The 21,945-nt window shown below is 39.0% G+C and overlaps 1 protein-coding gene across 1 annotated transcript in view; it reads right to left on the bottom strand.

The window, feature by feature from the left end:
• Positions 1-862: 862 nt before the first annotated feature.
• The window catches only part of LOC131935975 (uncharacterized), a 31,398-nt gene continuing 10,315 nt past the window's right edge, over positions 863-21,945 (bottom strand). The window contains exons 2-3 of the mRNA XM_059292754.1: positions 12,647-12,747; positions 863-1,378 (exon numbers count right to left, since the gene is read on the bottom strand). Of these exons, the coding sequence (XP_059148737.1) occupies positions 1,006-1,378; positions 12,647-12,747 (474 nt within the window). The 3' untranslated portion in view covers positions 863-1,005. The remainder of the gene's footprint in view (positions 1,379-12,646; positions 12,748-21,945) is intronic.

Raw genomic sequence — 21,945 nt, 5'->3', positions numbered from 1 at the left:
GTAAGGAAATATTGGGTATTATCCCCCCCCCCCTTTTTCAATAATTCTACATTTCTTGTTTTGTGTCACCCCTTTCTCCCCATCTATTTTGTTATGTAAATGAATACAACATTGTTTTGGCAGTAAATTCGTTGGTTTTTCGTTGTGTTGACACCCCCTAAATGCTGTTGCCCCCGCCCCACGCCTTGTGACGTCACTGAACCCATTTCAAAGCTTAGACTGCAGTCTTTGTTCAATTCCTGTTGGAAAAAGAACCGATGCTTCTAACAATTAAAAAATAATTCATTGTTAGTAATAACCACAGAGGCGTAGCGACCCCTCCCGGCGCCCGGGAACAAACTTTCAATTTAGCGCGCCCTCCCATATGAGCTTTTAATATTTTTTCAACCCATTTTGGCGCCCCTAGGGTCGGTGCCCGGGGACATATGTTCCCACTTCGCTGCGCCTCTGAATAACCATCTAAAAATTATGAATTTAAAAAAAACGATTTACTGTTACTAATAGGTTAAATCTATTGTACAGAACAATATATATTCGACTAATTATTTGAATTATTTTTCAAACAGTTTTGGGTCATAATATTCGGCTTTAATTAAGCTCATCAGTGGCTTTTTACCCACAAAAAAAATGACAATCAAGGCAAATAGTACGAAATTGGAACCTAATTCTATATTTCGGTCGAATTCTGAATCTCATAAGCAGCCCCGGTATTTTCATTGCTCTAAATATTTCACGATATTAAATTTTTATGTCTGCCTTTTCAAAAGCTAGTCAACATCACGAAATTATCGCATCAACGACAAGTACAACAGCCAAATAAACAGACCCCAAACCAAAACCCGTTTTTGTTCAGTGGCTTTATTTACAGCCATTGAGTAATGGCAAAGTTTAACTCTTGTTTCATGTATTCAAGGAAAATAACAACACGCTCAGCAACACAAAATTAATTATTTGGTAACAAACAAACAAACAAATAATAGTATCTGCTAGTCCAATAGACATGGCTCATTCTTCTAGAACCGTGACCTCTAGCTCGCACGAGCAGCCAGACTTGACCCGGATGTAGTCCAACCGGAAACTCTCCGACACGTTGAAGTCTCTGACCATAGCGTAGACGTAGCTATACCTCTGTACGCACCGTGAAGCATCGTGGTAACTGCGTTTGATGAAGCGGCATGGTTGGTTTAGAGTTTCCTGTTTGCAGGAGGTTTGGTAGAATTTCTGCACGGTACGGTGGTCGCGGTAAAGTTCCAGAAGCCTCCCGTCACGCGCGATACCGCCGCGCGGGTGGATGAGGTGGGTCTCAGATGGACAGCAGTCTATGCGGTAAGGAACACCCACAACGGTCTCAGATCTTTTGGAGGTTTTTCGAGATTCTCTGGAAAAAATAAATAAATTTAAAGCAGTTTTTATTACAGTTGTCACTTTCATAAGAATTTAAAAAAGAAATAAATTTAAATGTAAGAACAAACTTTAAAAATAAATAGCAAGTTAAGACCAAACAGTTTAATATAGGGCATAGGCCAATATTAATTATTTTTTTAATAGGTAGATTCAAAGCTTCAGTAACAATGGAACTGTGTAGCTTTGCAAAAAACGGTAACTCTCGGTTACAAAAGAATTTTGATTATATTAGCCTCCCTTTAGTTTCAAGATGTATTTTTAGTTGTGGTTTTTTTTTTTCGTGTACCAAGCAGTGACGTAACTAGAGGGAGTACTTAGATTGTCGAAGAAAGATAACCCACTAAGCCAAGAATAGACCCATTTTGTGTGTGTGTGTGTGTGTGTGTGTGTGTGGAAGCATGGAGTGTGTTGTATGGAGTGCAACACTACCGAACTTTCTCGAGCCTCTTTTTCATTCACGAAATAATCATTACTCAACTCACCAAAAATTGATTTCATTAAGTGCTCAATATGTAATGTTTTATAAAAAAAAATGTGTGAATGGTGAATTATTTTGTCATCTTCAGCGGCAATTTTTTTTTCGTCATCTGATATACAACACTGACAGCAGGCCTTGTCAGTGAGACAAGAGGCATAGCAGCGAATAAAAGGTGTCGATGTTGCTGTCTCCATTACCAGGCGGTCGCTGACACGAGAAGAACAAAGAGACTGACGTGTTTTAGCTATAGCTGTCTACCCAGTTGTTACCACAGTCAGGAGGCTTGTATTACGGTTAACTTTCATTCTTTTAATGACAGATTGTCTATTGTGTATTACTGTCAGAAATCACACACTGGCAAACACACTCTGCAAGCAGAATATTGGCGCACACATATATTGTATGTGTACGTGTTCGTGTACGTGTATGTATTCACGTGCGTGTATGTATGTGTATGTGAGAGCTGCTTCAGAAGGTTCACTTGAATGGTGTATGATCAAATGCTTTATCACCGGGTCATGTGATTACATTATTGGAGAAGTGGATCTCAAGCTGTTTTCTAGCACACATCTCTTGTTTTAAGGACAGTAACCCTGCTGTCTGCTGTCATCGATTGCCGATGCTGTTTACCGTATTTAGATCCGCTCGATCGTCTCCAGATTTGTTTCGTTGCCTGCAGGTCATGTTTTTTTAAAATCTTATTAATATTTGTCTCAACTCAATAAACTTGAATAAACCATCTTCTTTTTTATTTAAAAATATTGCTATAAATATTTTAGTCTAACTGCTGCAGCTTATAAAATGACTATATTCTTATAGACAGTTTACAGGCAAACTGCTTTGAAAACGTTTGCTTTATCGATAGTCATTATGACCAGGTCTTCCAAGCCCATATAATCCAGTGTTAAGATATATGCCAGATAAACTGATACACTAGTTGCTAGAATTAGATTTGTTTTTCCCCAGGTATGGAATGAGAGACCCCATTAATGACTGGATACTTTCCGGCTGCGTGAGGTAGATTCGATCAAGTATTTACGAGAGAGAGAGAGAGAGAGAGAGACTGGACCAATTATCTGCGTGAGACATTGGACAAAATATCTGCGTGAGACAGATTGGACCAAATATCTGCGTGAGACCGATTGGACCAAATATTTACGTGAAACAGATTGGACCAAATATCTGCGTGAGACAGATTTGACCAAATATTTGTGTGAGACAGATTGGACTAAATATCTGCGTGAGACAGATTGGACTAAATATCTGCGTGAGACAGATTGGACCAAATATCTGCATGAGACAGATTGGACCAAATATCTGCGTGAGACCGATTGGACCAAATATTTACGTGAAACAGATTGGACCAAATATCTGCGTGAGACAGATTTGACCAAATATTTGTGTGAGACAGATTGGACCAATTATCTGCGTGAGACATTGGACAAAATATCTGCGTGAGACAGATTGGACCAAATATCTGCGTGAGACAGATTGGACCAAATATCTGCGTGAGACAGATTGGACCAAATATTTACGTGAAACAGATTGGACCAAATATCTGCATGAGACAGATTGGACCAAATATCTGCGTGAGACAGATTTGACCAAATATTTGTGTGAGACAGATTGGACTAAATATCTGCGTGAGACAGATTGGACCAAATATCTGCATGAGACAGATTGGACCAAATATCTGCGTGAGACAGATTTGACCAAATATTTGTGTGAGACAGATTGGACTAAATATCTGCGTGAGACAGATTTGACCAAATATCTGCATGAGACAGATTGGACCAAATATCTGCGTGAGACAGATTGGACTAAATATCTGCGTGAGACAGATTGGACCAAATATCTGCATGAGACAGATTGGACCATATATCTGCGTGAGACAGTCTGGACCAAATAGCTGCTGGACACCACGTTTTTATACACGTACGTTGTAGCCTGCTTTGTATTAATTAGCTAAACTAAGCATAAGTAATATTTAAAATGGTATGTTTTTTAATTCAATAAATAATGTAATATTCAGATACATTTGAATAATCAATAGCGGTACGATATTTCCGGGGGGGGGGGGGGGATCATTTTGGGGTGACACCAAATAGAAAAATCTTAAGATTCAACTCCAATAGCTTATCTAGTAGAAACATGAAGTACATGTAGTAGTAGTAGAGAGGTGTGAAACCAATAAAATAAAATGCAAACTTACACGAGGAGTGGGGGGGGGGAGGTGACACCCTGAGTCACCGTATCGGGTGACACCCAACCCTGTGACACCAAAGCTAATATCTGGCTAAAGGCTTCAACTCTTCAAGTGATGTAATAGTCTCAGGGCCATTGAAAATGTTACGCCACGGACCCCACCCTAGCTTAATCCGCCTATGCATACCACCACACCATCATATAAACATATTTCTCTTTATTTCTCGATTAAGTGACCACCGATGTTTTGGAGTTCACGTTTGTTTCGGTTAGCTAGAGAGACCTAGTCAAACGCTAGCTTAGTGGTAATAGGATTGTGTTTGTTGACTTCCGTTTTTAGACCACAGTGTCATTGTTAGGACCATAAATCAAAACAAATATCGTCGTCACGTGACCAGCGTCTTCGATTATCAATTAACTTCTTATTTTATTCCCTATGTGTTAGGCTTATATGGAAACCATAGTACATGTACACTTGATGGTGAAGAAGAGTACTGGGGTACATACATTAGTAGCATATGTGTACATTGCCATACAGTAGCACTTATAGGCTATACTTTATAATTAAATAGCGTTTGTACACATACTTAAACGGTAGCATAGGTATGCGACACACTCATTTATAGTAGAAATTGTACATTGTATCAGACAATAGCGCTTGTACACAGTAGCACATGTAAATTGTTATACAGTAGCACAGGTAAATTGTCATACAGTAGCAGATGTAAATTGTTATACAGTAGCATAGGTAAATTGTCATACAGTAGCACAGGTAAATTGTCATACAGTAGCACAGGTAAATTGTTATACAGTAGCACAGGTAAATTGTCATACAGTAGCACAGGTAAATTGCCATAAGTAGCACAGGTAAATTGTCATATAGTAGCACAGGTAAATTGTCATACAGTCGCACAGGTAAATTGTTATACAGTAGCACAGGTAAATTGTTATATAGTAGCACATGTAAATTGTTATACAGTCGCACAGGTAAATTACAGTAGCACAGGTAAATTGTTATACAGTGGCACAGGTAAATTGTTATACAGTAGCACAGGTAAATTGTCATACAGTAGCACAGGTAAATTACAGTAGCACAGGTAAATTGTCATACAGTAGCACAGGTAAATTGTCATACAGTAGCACAGGTAAATTGTCATACAGTCGCACAGGTAAATTACAGTAGCACAGGTAAATTGTCATACAGTCGCACAGGTAAATTGTCATACAGTCGCACAGGTAAATTACAGTAGCACAGGTAAATTGTTATACAGTCGCACAGGTACTGTCACGTGCTTCTTCGAATCTTACTTAAACCAAACCATGTAGGTTAGGTTAGGTTTGCCTGTCGCCCCTCCTGGGACATAGGCCACTGACAAGAGCTTTACAGACGTCTCTGTCCTGGGCTAGTCTCTCCAACTGTCCCCAGGTGTATCCAATCTTCTTGAAGACACCAGGTAGAAGAAACCATATACCTCAATCCTTTATGGATTAAAAGTTTTAAATATGAAATTGGCACTGCTTGTACTATCCCATCCAAACTTTCCTGTTTTGTGTTTTACTTACTACACTGAACGAGTGGTAGAACAAACGAATGCTACACACACACCCAGGGAGTTTCATGTTTAGTCCCCTAGCTGGGTCCCTGCATCCACCACGCTAAAGGTACCTAACCCATGTTAGGGGAGGTAAAGGCATAGATCTGACCACACTACCCGTTTATATCCCGAGGTCACAGAAACTCATATTGCCAATATCCGAAATGGGCAACTTTTAATTTTTTTTTTTTTACACAAACCTGAAAAAGATACACGTATAAAAATGTAGTGTCACTGGTCTAATATAGACCGGCGTCCTATCATGTGACAGATATTGGCAACCTAAACAGCAGATCTCGCTCTACACGAAACTGCCCGACCCACTCGGAATGATGGTTCCGAGGGCCGGGTTACACCAAGCGGATCTTAAGTGTTTGTTCTTTCCTTCAAACTGCCCTCGTCCATCGTTTAAGAAAAACGCCTACTACATGAGACTAAATTTGGCAACATCTATTTCAGATAAAAACGCTTCTTTTGTTCCGTTGATTTTTTAGCATTAAGAAAAACTAAACATGTTTCTTTTAATATTTCTGTCGGAATAAATACGAGTAGGCCTACCTTACATATCGTCATTGTTAAAATTCTACTTAAAATGTAATAAAAAGTCATTTAAGAAAAACGCCTACTACATTCGAAAAAAATCTGGCAACATCTATTTCAGATAAAACGCTTCTTTTGTTCCGTTGATTTTTTAGCATTAAGAAAAACGGAACATGTTTGTTTTAATATTTCTGTCGGAATCAATACGAGTACCTTACAAATGGAGATTGTTAAAATGTAATAAAAAGTCATGTGTAAAAACGCAACTTGTTTTGATTGAGATACGCGTGAAGCGAAGCCGAAATGAAATTGAAAGCCATCGCTAAGCTGATTGAAGTATTACGTTTTCACACTTCCATTTTGTATAGTGAATTCTTGCATTCTGTATCGAACGCTACTATAGGTAATGTACAAACGATGATTAAATTTAAAGATTGGTATTGATTTCAAATAGAAAAACTCTACCAATACTGATATTATTATTATTCACACTAGTCTAACCTCAATGAAAATAATGGTGGTAATTGAAAACTGCACTATTCTGCAGGATACGTAAGAAGGGGTTGCTATTTTTAAACATCGAGAAAGAAGTCAATTGGGTAGCCGGACTGGTCCAATGTGATTTCGTTTTAGGGGTGGTCAGGACGTCTCCCGTGTTGTGATATCGGCCATTTCGGTAAGGGGATTAGTAGAGGCTGTCGGTTGACCTTTTCCTCTGGAGGTCTGAGCCTAGGCTAGGGCTGTGAGTGGGCATAACCAGGCGTGATTACTAGTAACTGCTGCTATCACTACTTCCGTCGACCGCCGGCAAGATGACCCTAAAAATAGCCGCGGAGAAGGAAATTTGGTGGGGATGTTTATAGTAGCTAGATCTACTACAGCAGAGGTTCTAAGACTGTATTTGTTTGTTTGCATCACTTACTGCAACAGAGGTTCTAAGAATTTGTTTGTTTGAATGTTTGCATCAGCTACTGAAACAGAGGTTTTAAGAATTCATTGGCGTGGATATACAACAACAACCGCAGAGCCCCAAAAGGTTTCGATGTTTACAAGTTTTAAGACAAAATAAACGTAGCTCTTAAGCTACACACTAAGCATATTTAATATGAGCCAATACTATAATATGGTAAGTCGGATACATTTTGTTATGTTAGAGGTAGGGTTTATTTCAAGCATTCCTGTGGGGGGGGGGGGGGAGCGCACGATGACCGTCCCCCAGACAAAATAGAAAACTATATTTTACCCAGTGACCGTCCATCTAAACCGTAACTTTCAATAGCCCCCTCCCCCGCCTCCCTTCTGAAAGAAACCTTGTTTAGAGATAAGCTATAAACGAATCCAGTTCAAGTCAGCAGAACATCACTGAGTCCACCCAGCTCTGATGGGTACCTAACTAACCTTAAGGGAAAAAACGCGGCTGGGCATAGTGATGACAATATTATCCCATTGTATGCCGAGCTAATTTGAAACAGATGAGCTCTACTTCACCTGCCCCGTGGGTCTTGGGCACAAACGGAAAAATAGATGATGATAATATAAATTCTATCACCATACTTTGACCATAGCCAAATGATATAATCTAACAAATGATTTTTATATGGTATTTAAAAACATATTTCGGTACCCAATTTTTAATCGGTTTTTTATTTTACAGAAAAAAATATTTATATATATTTGATTCAAATAAAAAGGATTCAATTTGTGTAACGAAAAACAAGTGTAAATTTAGCATGGTGGAAATCTCCGTTCTCGTCAGCTGATCTTGATATTCCCGAATGTTTGGTGGTGGAAAATTATCATCCTCTAGTATTAAGTCGTATACACTGGTTTAGAAATAATTAATTTCATCGTGCGGCTGGAGGGGTCTTCAACGATACTTGATTTACGTGATGTTGTTTTTAAGGTAGTGCTTAATTAATGATTTGTGATTGTGTCAGTATGAAGGTGTTTCACGATTTGAATGTAAGCTTGTGGAATGGTTGATGTGATTGAGTCAGTACGGTGTGCTTTGTGATTAATGTTGGATGATTTATTCTACATGATAGTTTTGCTCTTTCTGTCAGTCTGTTCGTCGTAGTGGAACGCTTTGTAAATAAAGCGAGAGTGTTCTCCCCTAAACTTTCTCGAATTTTCTTATATAACACTGCGGGGGATGGCAACTCGGGATATAGACATGTATTTTAATCAATTTTTAAACACTTTAAACTATTTAAAATAGAATAGAATTTAGACGAAAATATTGCACATCAAGTGAACAGCAAACAATGTGTGTGTAATAGTGTGGAACATATGTACATGTAATGCATATGCGGTTGTGTATTATCGTTCTTAACCACCTACTGATAGTGTTTTAAAGCAAATATTTTCAGTGGCAGCATTGGTACTGTCAAATTCACAAATTATGAATTACTGAAAAGTAGAAAATAAAACAACTAAATAGCGGCGTATGATATGCCGCGGGTCGGTTCGTATATCTATCTATCTATCTATCTATATATATATATATATATATATATATATATATATATATATATATATATATATATATATATATATATATATATATATATATATATATATAGCTTACTCTAAAAACTTCTTTCGTCCCCAAAATATGTTGTTTTATTTTAAAAAATTATAAAAATTTGTTTCTGAGACTTTGGCGTCAAAGTGTGTTTAACTTTATCAAAAAAAAAGGGAAAAAAAAAAAACAAACAAACAAACAACAATAACAACATTAAAAAAAATAAAACAACATCCAATGGTGTGACTATCGACCATTCTATCGCCCCGTACCAACAAAAACTGTGTGAGAAATAACAGGCACTACTTGGTCCCAGAGTTCAGTGCTGGTTGCGCATTGTGGGTAATTTATTCATAGAAGTCGGGACAGACCGTCCACTTGTTCGCTGATTTTATTTCGATCATGTTTAGAGATTGTCTGTACCGAAATAGTTGCTTCAGAAATAAAAAATTTAGTCCATAAACATGGCGGTATAATAGTAATTCTACCGTTATAAATCGGTTGCTTAAAAAATAAAAAATAAAAATACAAAAAGTGAAAACAATTTTTTTAATTACATTATATATATATATATATATATATATATATATATATATATATATATATATATATATATATGTGTGTGTATGTATATATAAATATATATATAGGCCTATATGTATACATATAAAGCCTATGTATATATATATATATATATATATATATATATATATATATATATATATATATATATATATATATATATATATATATTTCGAAAAAAAAAGGAATTGAACCCTCCCCCTCTCTCGCACATGACTAATTCATGTCTATGCCATTGTGTGTATGTGCAGTGTGTGTATGTTGTCTTTTCACGACATACATTTTCTATATGATTTTCGCTTATTATAAATTATTATTTTAAATCATTATAGAAAAAGAAATTATGAAGTTACTGTTAGTTAAGGGGTCATCCATAAATGACTTCACGCTTTTTGGATGGTTTTTACCTCCCCCCTCCCCTCCGTCACACATCGTCACAAAAAGCCAGACCCCCCCCCTTAAATGATGTCACACCTCAGCCTACAACCCACCTCAAAATTGAAAATTGCAGTTGAATTTTTCTTAAAACCGATATTTTTCCAAAATCTTGTCTGAACATAGTGTATTTTAATCAATTCCTATTACAATTTATTAAAACCGTTTTCAAAAACGCGAAATAACGGGTAAAACTCATTTTTTAACATAGCTTTCATATAATGCCAAAGTGTGACGTCACACCATCTGACCCCCCCCCCCCCCTTCCCCCTCATCACACACCTTCACAAAATTACAGACCTCCCTCCCCCTATGAGTGTGACGTCATTTATGGACAACCCCTAAAATCTTCGTTAAAAAAAACAACACGTTGCGAAACTTTTAATTAGTACTAGTTAATTAACACGAAGACTTGTGACGCGAACGGAAGTAGATAAAATCCGTTTTCCGTCACGTTGCTTATGTGCTAATCTTCTCCACCACCGCGTCTTTATCCGGGCCGGACTTTTCACTTTTCCGATGGCGGACCTCACGTGACCGCCAAACCCCCCTTCAATTGGCCAGATAAACTTCAATACCGAGGTATTTCCTGGTTGTCGCCCACGCTGCCAAACGGATGCACTTTTTTTTTCTTCAGTCGATGACGTCACGGTTTACATTTCCGTTAGAGAATCGGGGATTACCTATGTCCAAGAGGTCACCCAAGTATTTGCCAATCGCAACCTTTGCCATTCTCATCAATCGCACGTTATTGTCTGACACTTGAGTTAGTTCAGATTTTAGTTCATCAAAAAGCTGACTTGCTTTAAACTGGAGATGTTTCTGTGGTACCCTTTGAAATCAGAGTTTCTTCCAGGCATCTCTTAGGGGGGGGGGGGGGGGGGCCCGAAAAATTTTTACCGCCCCCCCCCCCCCCCCCCCCCGAACGAAATGAAATTTATATAATTTATATAGAAAATATATACTTTTAACAGTGTCCGCCCCCGCCCACCCCCCCAAGAAAGTTTACCGCCCCCCCCGAAAATTTCAAGTGCCCCCCCCCCGGAGAAAAATGTCTGGAAGAAACACTGTTTGAAATACTGTTTCTACACATGGCGTGGTTTAAATTGTGAAATAGTACACCACTTTAACAAAGTAACCCATGGCACGGTAATGTAAATATGTAGATGTAGTGTCACAATCACAAACATCAATCTAATGTCAATACAGTGACATCTCAGCTAAAAAAATCGTTTTCCAGCTCTACTCCATTTTTTTTATCAATGAACAAAAAGTTAGAGAAGTTATCTTGCACTAGGTTGATATCGCACAAAGAAACTCTAATAATAAGTGTGGAGTCTTGCATAGTTGATATCACATGCATGACCTCTAATTATAAGTGTTGAGTCTCGCATTAAGTTGATATCAAATGCATAATCTCTAATTATAAGTGTTGAGTCTCGCATTAAGTTGATATCAAATACATAATCTCTAATTATAAGTGTTGAGTCTCGCATTAAGTTGATATCAAATGCATAATCTCTAATTATAAGTGTTGAGTCTCGCATTAAGTTGATATCACATGCATAATCTCTAATTATAAATGTGGAGTACTCAGACGCTATACGGTTCCGTTAGGGTTAAGCTAAAACTTCACCTCAAAACTAGCAGTTAAGAGCTACAAATAATATCACAACCGGAATTTTCTAGAGCAATATTTCAAGCAACCGAGTGGTGACTGCTCAGCAACCAGCACCAGTGTACGTTGTGTGCAGTAGAAGCGATAGACTCTATGTTTAAAAAAACCCTCACATTCTCATCAAATTACGGACTGATTCAAAAAGTTTACACCAGATAACTGATAGAGTTCAAGTTACCAGAGCTGTGAACAATTATCTGGATCTGGTTGTTTGACTTTACAATAAAATGTAAACAATTCACCGCTTCAAACTCAATGTTAAAATTATATGGAGGGTCAGTACTACACGGTCAAGGTAACATTACATGAAAAGTCAACATTACATGGAAGTAAAGTTAACATGAAAAATCAATATTACATGGAAGTCAAGTTAACATTACACAAACAGTGTAACATTTAATGGGGTTTTTGTTAACATAAGAGTCAAAATGACACGTAAGTTAAGTTACTGCTAGTCGAAAGTCAACATTACATGAAAGTGAAGTTAACATAACACGGAAGTCAAGTTAACATTGGTCGAACAGTCCCCCCAATGTATCTCAGCATTAGCCCCCGTTTACCACTGTCAGGACGCCATTTAAGCAGGACAAGAAAATTGATCTCTCAAACAACACACAGAGTTATTTTTAAAGTCACACAAGTTGTCTGCTCTTTTAGGATTACCTCCCTCGTGTACTTCTTATTGAATCAACTGTGTTGGTCTTAAATATAAAACTAGTCTTAAATTTTGTCTTAGACTATGCAGTGCTTGCCTTTTATATTTAGGTCTTAAAAGTGAGTTTGCCCAAAATTATATTTTGCTTATAATGTAGCGTTTTGAATATTTTATTGTACTTGTATAAAACATGAAAATAAGTTGAGGGTGCTGAATCATGAGAATGTGCGTAGTATGAGAGATATATTACGGTACATAGACGATACATATAACGGTACTAAAACGGAAGAAATCAGACATAATCCTTCAACCAACAAATGCTGAAAAAACGAAGCGGGATGACCGCAAGAACAAAAGGTCAACAGTTCTAGATTAAAGGAAAGAACTCATGGACATTAAGCATAGGGTAGAGGTCAGAAATACATGGACAACAAGCATAGGGTAGAGGTCAGAACTCCCGAGTACTTAACAATGAATGACAAGAGACATAGGTTTGTGCAGTAGCGGAGGTAGGATGACAGAACTCGCGAATGTCGAAAAACCCACTCACCGACGGTCTCGAAGTATCGCTTTGAATATCTGTGACCTGTAGGACTCAGACTGTGCTGTCACTGAGAGACTTGTGAAGGTGGGTAACGAGGCGATCATTATCTGAAAGTAGAGAAAACAGTTGGGGAGGTGGGTAACTTGGGGAGGTGGGTAACTTGGGGAGGTGGGTAACTTGGGGAGGTGGGTAACTTGGGGAGGTGGGTAACGAGGCGATCATTATCTGAAAGTAAAGAGAACATTAGTGATTTGGGGAGGTGGGAAGGTGGGTAACTTGGGGAGGTGGGTAACTTGGGGAGGTGGGTAACTTGGGGAGGTGGGTAACGAGGCGATCATTATCTGAAAGTAGAGAGAACGTTTGAGATTTGGGGAGGTGGGTAACTTGGGGAGGTGGGTAACTTGGGGAGGTGGGTAACTTGGGGAGGTGGGTAACTTGGGGAGGTGGGTAACGAGGCGATCATTATCTGAAAGTAGAGAGAGCAGTTGAGATTTGGTGAGGAGGGTAACTTGGGGAGGTGGGTAACTTGGGGAGGTGGGTAACTTAGGGAGGTGGGTCACTTGGGGAGGTGGGTCACTTGGGGAGGTGGGTAACTTGGGGAGGTGGGTAACTTGGGGAGGTGGGTAAGTTGGGGAGGTGGGTAACTTGGGGAGGTGGGTCACTTGGGGAGGTGGGTCACTTGGAGAGGTGGGTAACTTAGGGAGGTGGGGAGGTGGGTAACTTGGGGAGGTGGGTAACTTGGGGAGGTGGGTAACTTAGGGAGGTGGGTAACTTGGGAGGTGGGTCACTTGGGGAGGTGGGTCACTTGGGGAGGTGCGTAACTTGGGGAGGTGGGTAACTTGGGGAGGTGGGTAAGTTGGGGTGTGTAACTTGGGGAGGTGGGTAACTTGGGGAGGTGGGGAGGTGGGTAACTTGGGGAGGTGGGGAGGTGGGTAACTTGGGGAGGTGGTTAACTTGGGGAGGTGGGTAACTTGGGGAGGTGGGGAGGTGGGTAACTTGGGGAGGTGGGTAACTTGGGAAGGTGGGTAACTTGGGGAGGTGGGTAACTTTGGGAGTGTGGGTAAGTTTGGGAGGTGGGTAATTTGGGGACGTGGGTAACTTGGGGAAGGTGGGGAGGTGGGTAACTTGGGGAGGTGGGTAACTTGGGGAGGTGGGAAACTTGGGAAGGTGGGTAATTTGGGGAGGTGGGTAACTTGGGGAAGGTGGGTAACTTGGGGAGGTGGGTAACTTGGGGAGGTGGGTAACTTGGGAAGGTGGGTAACTTGGGGAGGTGGGTAAGTTGGGGAACTGGGGAGGTGGGTAACTTGGGGAGGTGGGTAACTTGGGGAGGTGGGTAACTCGGGAAGGTGGGTAACTTGGGGAGAAGGGGAGGTTGGTAACTTTGGGAGGTGGGCTAGTTGGGGAGGTAGGTAACTTGAGGAGTAAATAGGGGGTTGTAGCTGGGTAGATCTACCGATTTAAAGTTACGCAACAAAAAATATTTTTTTTACAACATTCCCTGTCATACAATGAATGCATGTACTACAAAATTCCCCTCCCTCACATAAAACAGATACACAGCACAATCCAGGTAGCGGTCAGCAATGAAGAGACGAGTCAATCACCTTGAGAGAAGAAATACCCCAGAGATGAAAGAAATCACACCCTAGCACGCAAGTGTCAGTCCCGGTGTCAATTAAATGAACCTTGATGTAAGTAAATGTACACAAATAGCCTCGTTACAGTGATCCGTTGCTGCTGAATTAAACACCAGAACATTGATTGTTTATTTTTGTTTAGATTATAATTATGCTAAATAGTAGGATTATACTGGAAGATAATCCGACAAAAACATGGTTTAATCCATATAAATTGCGTTTAGTATAAACGATAGTTGATGTACTTCCCGTGTTTCTTCCAGACTTTTTTCTCCGGGGGGGGGGGGGGGGGAACAACGACACTTGATAATTTCGCGGGGGGGGGGGGGGGGGGGAGGGGCGGTCAACATTTTCCTGGGGAGGGGGGGCAACACATGTAAAAGTATATGATTTCTATATAAATTCCATTTCGTTCGGGGGGGGGGGGTGGGGTGGGGGTGGGGGGTGGGTGGTGGGGGGGGGGGCGGTAGATTTGTGCGGATTTCTTACAATGCCATTTTATAACAGTCGTGTTGGAGAGTTGCGTGAGTACAAACATATGAAGACAGTCATGGGCACAGTCACATTGTGATAGTCATATTGTCACATTTATATGGTACTGGTCATATGGTGACAGTCATAAGGTGACAGTCATATGGTCACAGTCATGTCGTCACAGGCATATGGTCACAGGCATATGGTGACAATAGTATGTTGACAGCCACACGGTGAATAATAATATAGTGACACTAATTAGGATTTAATTGCGTGTACATAATATTGTAAAGAAAATCAAGAAGTTTACAGTGACCAGCCGTGCATACTAGGCACCACAAAAAACACTAGAACCCTCTAAATGTGATTTAGGATGTTTATTTCCCCATTCTAGTGCATTCTAATGGGAAAATTATAAACTCGACAGTGTAAAAACAAATAGAACTTTCAGATATTTAATACATTCTTGGAGTGATAAAACAATTCTGTTTTCAGACTTGAAGATAAAGATAGATATGTATCGAATACAATGTTCGGTTTTTTACGTTTATTTGTGTTCCCATGTCAATCATTTCAATTTTTCGAGCCTAATTTGTACGTTAACTAGATTGTTATTCTTTTTTTCACGTGTGAATTCTTGTTTTATTCTAAAGAGTGTAAATAAATTCTATTCGTTTGTTTACCGGCTAACACGATGCAACGTGGCAAGAATTACAAGAAGCGCCTCTGGCGGTGCTTGAAATAGGTCTAAGATGACAGAGCGCTTCCCACGGTTTGGGCGCCTACATGTATGTGTGGCCCGATCATTCAACAAATAGAACACACAACAGAGAGAACACACAACAAATAGAACACACAACAAAGAGAACACAACAAAGGAGAGCACACAACAGAGAGAACACACAACAAAGTGAACACACAACAAAGTGAACACACAACAAAGAGACAACAAAGGGAACACACAACAAAGGGAACAGACAACAAAGAGAACAGAAACAAAAAACAACATACTACAAAGAGAACACACAACAAAGGGAACAGACAACAAAGACAACAAAGAGAAAAAAAGAAAGAGAGCACGCACAACAAAGAGAACACACAACAAAAAGAAACACAACAAAGATAACACACAACACAGAGAAAGCATATAACAAAGAGAGAACACACAACATAGATATAACACACGAGAGAAAAGATAACAAAGAGAGAAAACTAAACAAAGAAACAACAATAATTTGATTCAATCATCATTAATCAAGCATATTGAAATAAACATGTTTAGACAACCCTAATATGAATTCATTAATGTATTTCGCCTATTTTAACTAATTATTTGACCCCAATGGCGTATTAAAATAATTGATTAATTTGGTTTGAATAGATCATTCAACTCAAGGCTTTTCCGGGACTGATGTATGGACGTAAAAAAATATTTTCTAATGATTATCACTGTGTCAAGGCCACGGAAGACAGACTAGACAGAAAGAAAAAGTTCGAGGTTACAAATACTCTGTCACAGTAAAAAGTATCAGTTTTCATCTTGAGTCAGTAATTTCTTGTCATGTAATGTGTGGATGGTCTAAATAACGAAAGATGGTTCAATTTGTGAATCGTCTTAATATCGAAAGATGGTTTTTATTTGTGAATCGTCTTAATATAGAAAGTTAGTTAAATATGTGAGGATAGTCTAATTATCGAAAGATGGTCTTAGATTCAGATTTAGGGTCAGCGTAGTTGAAATGTATCCACAGGCACATTAATTTGAAGCTGAAAGATAAGCTCTAGAGTTAGTTAATAATACTGGTTATCTTTAAGAATTTTGTTTTTTAAATAATAAATTTAAAGACACCAATCGTGTATACGTTGAAAGTGTTAACAAAATCGGCATTGGAAGAATCTTACTACATTCCCGAATGTCTGTTTTTGTATCTTAACACTTTGATGAAGCACACGTAAGATCAGTGTTTCTTCCAGACTTTTTTCTCCGGGGGGGGGGGGGGCACTTGAAATTTGGGGGGGGGGGGGGGTAGACTTTCTTCGGGGGGGGGGGGGAGGGGGCGGACACTGTTAAAAGTATATATATTAAACCCTCAGTGACTTAAACTTTAACACCCTAACCCTAACAAACAACGGCTTTGCTTTGTTGAACAACCCCCGTTTCTTCCCACTGGGTAGAATTAATCAGATCCTCGTTACACTAATCCTTGTGGCATTTCCTGTCAAGGGCTGCCATTTTACTTTAAAATTAAACTTATTAGAGTTATCTATCCTTGCTTATAATTAGTTTTGTTAATCGCAACTGTCAACAATCTAGGCCTGTATTTCTGATTTTTCTAACTACCGGAAGATCTACTCCTAGTTCAAAACAACAAACAGACTCACGCACAAATCACATTGTCTCCAGACGCTTGACTTTCAATTTATAGCTGAAGAAATAGGGGGTGGGGGAGGTGTTTGGCTTAGGTGCAAGTGTCTACTCGCATAATTCAAAAACAATGTTTACTGTCAATTTGATCTTCTCTTTCTTTTTAATTAGATGCTTTCTGACAGTTCAGGTATTTCAAAATGCGAATTTTGAAAAATAATTTCTCCATGACGCGAAATATGTACAATTATTTAATTATCAAAACACAATACTAGACTACATGTTTTTTTATATGTTAGTTTAATGAAAGAACGTAACAAGAAAATAAAAACATAATAGCTAAAAATCAATTTTAAAACAGATTAAAATCGGAGAAATTCGTTACAGCTGTATAAAAATTTAACATAGGCGTAATTTGGCGACTATGATCTAAACTAATGAGGAAACTATGAAATAATAAATGGTTATGTAAGAGGATGCTAGGTCACGATAACCTCCACATGACTTGAAACAATCTATCAAATACGAAAGGGAAAATAATTACCGACTATCACAATTTAAACAACAGTATCCGAGAGGCATGATTAAAGAAAAAAATTTTTTTTTTTACATTTTTTTAAGGCATGGAAGGTGTAGCACTGGTTACCAGGTGCAGACTGTCGTGTCCCCCCCCCCCCCACCCCATACCTCCCTACACCCACGTGTTGCCAGACGAATAGAATACCAGCCTCGACAGCCTGAAATCCAGATAGGCTGATCCCGTCTGTCAATGACAATATCTTAACCCTTGTAAGACGGCCATCTTTAGAATTATAACATTTACATTTACAGAACCAGATTAGCGGATTTTTTATTCGTATTTACGAAAAGTAATTTATAATATTTCTAATGTGATTTAATCCACTTCGCGACTAAGCGTGTCGTTAATATTTATGGAGCGATAATAATTAAATCCTTTTAAAAGAATGGCATATGACCTGAGTCTATATTTAGTCAATAATGTACGACATTGGCAATCAATCGTCTAAACTTGGCTTGGATCATCGAAAAAACCTGACCATCAAAAAGATGGCAGCCATGTTGCCACTTTGGACAGCTTTTCTTGCAGCCGACAGAAGCGGAGATCAAGGAAGACAAAAAGTCAAACGGGAAGTTATAATCACCAGGAGATGAGTATATTAGGTCCACATGACGTCATGTGATTGGCCTTGCATGAGAGAACTCATTAATGGCGGGGGCTTTCATTAATTACCCGCAAGCGTGGGCAGGTGAGGCCGCTGCACTAACAACCAGAATAACGGCGATATTTCAAAATAACCAAAATACGACACATAATTTTTTTAAATGCATTCTTAATTGTCTTTTTTTTTTTATTCCGAGGAATTTAGGTCTGGAAGTATTCAATATTTAGCACACAAAATCTCTCTATCACTACTAAATCGGTATTGAGCTAAAAATAACTAATCTCGGGGTAACCGCGTTTTCAAAAAGTATGCTTGATTTTTAAAATTATTGTGTTATGGGTGCAGGGTATTTAGAAATTTCAAAATACCATTTTCATCAGAATGATTTCACAATTATAGTGGTAATCGAATGGTAGTAGATCTATACGAAAAATAATAATTAAAGAATGACATTACTGTATGCAGAGGGTGGTTCTATAAAGTGAAGCTATTAAAATAGAGTGCACTATTTGATGGAAGTTTGCATAGGTCAAGCTGAACGTAAGTTCGATTCTATGCTTAACTTAATAGACGCAAATACTCTAGATTTTGGTGGGATAGTATTGCACTCAAGAATAAAACAGTTTTGCGAGTTATAAAGTTTTAAAACCTATTAAAAGTACGCTTGATAGAACAGCATTAGAACAGAAATGTATTTTTTAAAAAGTCTATTTAAATTTTTTAAAAATACTTTAAAAGTATAAACGATATAATTTAAGTTGTTAAAGGTCTGAAGTATGGTACGTATGCATTGTTTTATATCAGGAAGTTTCTAAATAATTTTGTCAAAGGTTTGAAGTATGGTACGTATGTATTGCTTTATATCTGGAAGATTCTAAATAATTTTGTTAAAGGTCCAAGGTATGGTACGTATGTATTGCTTTATATCTGGAAGATTCTAAATAATTTTGTTAAAGGTCCAAGGTATGGTACGTATGTATTGCTTTATATCTGGAAGATTCTAAATAATTTTGTCAAAGGTTTGAAGTATGGTACGTATGTATTGCTTTACATCAGGAAGTTTCTAAATAATTTTGTTAAAGGTTTGAAGTATGGTACGTATGTATTGCTTTACATCAGGAAGTTTCTAAATAATTTTGTTAAAGGTTTGAAGTATGGTACGTATGTATTGCTTTACATCAGGAAGTTTCTAAATAATTTTGTTAAAGGTTTGAAGTATGGTACGTATGTATTGCTTTATATCTGGAAGTTTCTAAATAATTTTGTTAAAGGTTTGAAGTATGGTACGTATGCATTGTTTTATATCAGGAAGTTTCTAAATAATTTTGTTAAAGGTTTGAAGTATGGTACGTATGTATTGCTTTATATCTGGAAGTTTCTAAATAATTTTAGATCCTGATGTATGACGTGACTAGGTGCCGTCGTTCGATCGCATGCTATTTCCATCCGCTAAACGATTTTTGAACATCAAGTCGTTGTCCCCCACCGCTGTGGGAAAAAAAAACACCAAGGAAAAAATGGCGACTAGCTACCCTTGTTACATGACAAAATAAAATCATCACACTTCGTGTTTACACCACCCCCGCCGCTAACCAATCAGATTACAGCGGTTTCCCCCGAGTGCGAATTGTAATGCTATTTTTATCTTGATCCAGTGATGCCCATTTCTCATTGGTCTTGTACTAAAACCTAGCTATATTTAACACACATAGCTAAAAGTGAACATTGAAAAAGTGTATTAATTTACTCAAATAAAATATGTAATCTTATCTTGTGACCGGATTTCGGCCTGTTCCAAAATTATTAAAGCTAGTTAACCTCTAAAGGCTGAAAAAAAAATGAGCAGCTCTATTTCCTAATCATGCCGTTGGACTGGAAAAATTAACCGGCGCATTAATTAATATTTAATTTTCCGTATTCAATTATTACTTAAACCACTCCACGTCATTTTTATAAGATTTCATGGTTTACATTATGATACAATCGTGTGCATTTACTGTTCAAAATTGTTTTTGTTGTAGTTGTGGTATTTGGACCGACCATTTTAGTAGCTTTTCTTTTTCCCTCGCATCACATACAAACGTTTTTATAATAGCATGTTTTTTTTTTTCTAAATTATTTCTATAAACTAGTTAATGTTGTTCCCTTAATAATTTTCAGAAAGCAAAAGCTTTGATTGAAAAATGGGGCTTAATCTAACGGATACTCAATTCATTTACTTACACAATACACAGCCAAATGATGCCGTACATTATTACTTTAAACATATGACAACTAAAATGCCTGATACCGAAAGAGAACTAAGAACAAATCAGTATTGCATTAAATTAGCTTAGCTTTGACTTAGCGTTATCCGAAATCATTGGTTAAAAACTGCTTTAGTAATTTATCAAATAATGCGTTTCTTAATATTTCACACACTGCAGAAAATCAATATAGATAAATTAGCTTGATTTAATTACAAGCCGTCACCTTTTTTAGCACAATATTTTGCATAATATATTATTAGGCAAGCGTTTCATCTGTTATACTGCGTCTTTCTCTACCACCCACATATCTGCCCTACCGCCCACCTATCTGCCTCACCGACCACCTTTCTGCCCTACCCCCACCTATCTGCCCTACCCCCCACCTATCTGCCCTACCCCCACCTATCTGCCCTACCCCCCACCTATCTGCCCTACCCCCCACATATCTGCCCTACCCCCACCTATCTGCCCTACCCCCACCTATCTGCCCTACCCCCACCTATCTGCCCTACCCCCACCTATCTGCCCTACCCCCCAACTATCTGCCCTACCCCCCACCTATCTGCCCTACCCCCCACCTATCTGCCCTACCCCCACCTATCTGCCCTACCCCCCACCTATCTGCCCTACCGTCTACCTAACTATCCTACCCCCACCTATCTTTCCTACCGCCCACCTAACTATCCTACCCCCCACCTATTTGCCCTACCGCCCACCTATCTGCCCTACCCCCCAGCTATCTTCCCTACAGCCCACCTAACTATCCTACCCCCACCTATCTGCCCTACCGCTAACCTAACTATCCTACCCCCACCTATTTGCCCTACCACCCACCTAACTATCCTACCCCCCCACCTATCTTCCCTACCCCCCACCTATCTGCCCTACCGCCCACCTAACTATCCTACCCCCCCCACCTATCTTCCCTACCGCCCACCTAACTATCCTACCCCGCCCACCTATATGCCCTACCGCCCACCTATCTGCCCTACCCCCCCCCCCCCCAACTCACCTATCTACCCTACCCTTCTCTTTGCGCTACCGCCCACCAAGGTCCTCTACCCCCCACCTATCTACCCTACCCCCCACCTATCTACCCTACCCCCACCTATCTACTCTACCGCCCACCTATCTATCCTACCGCCCTCTATGTGCCCTACACCCACCTATCTACCCTACCACCCACCTCTGTGCCACCCCCCTGCCTTTTTGTGTTTACTTACTCTCCCTAAGATAAACCCAGATATTTCCAGCATCAGTCTAGTACCTGTTGTTTTAGTGACTGTACAGTTCAGCATCCCAGCGCTTAATTTTACGGAGCAACCCTTGAAAATTCCATTAAATCTCTTGCGACACTTCATTTGCTTCACAGATTTCCAAGAAAAAGTAATAAAGG

The sequence above is a fragment of the Physella acuta genome, unplaced genomic scaffold, assembly GCF_028476545.2.
Source record: "Physella acuta isolate Inbredline_101_S28 unplaced genomic scaffold, ASM2847654v3 ptg000164l, whole genome shotgun sequence".
NCBI classification, from domain to species: domain Eukaryota; kingdom Metazoa; phylum Mollusca; class Gastropoda; family Physidae; genus Physella; species Physella acuta.
The sequence above is the reverse complement of the archived record's forward strand: the minus strand, read 5'-3'. Positions and strand labels throughout refer to the sequence as shown.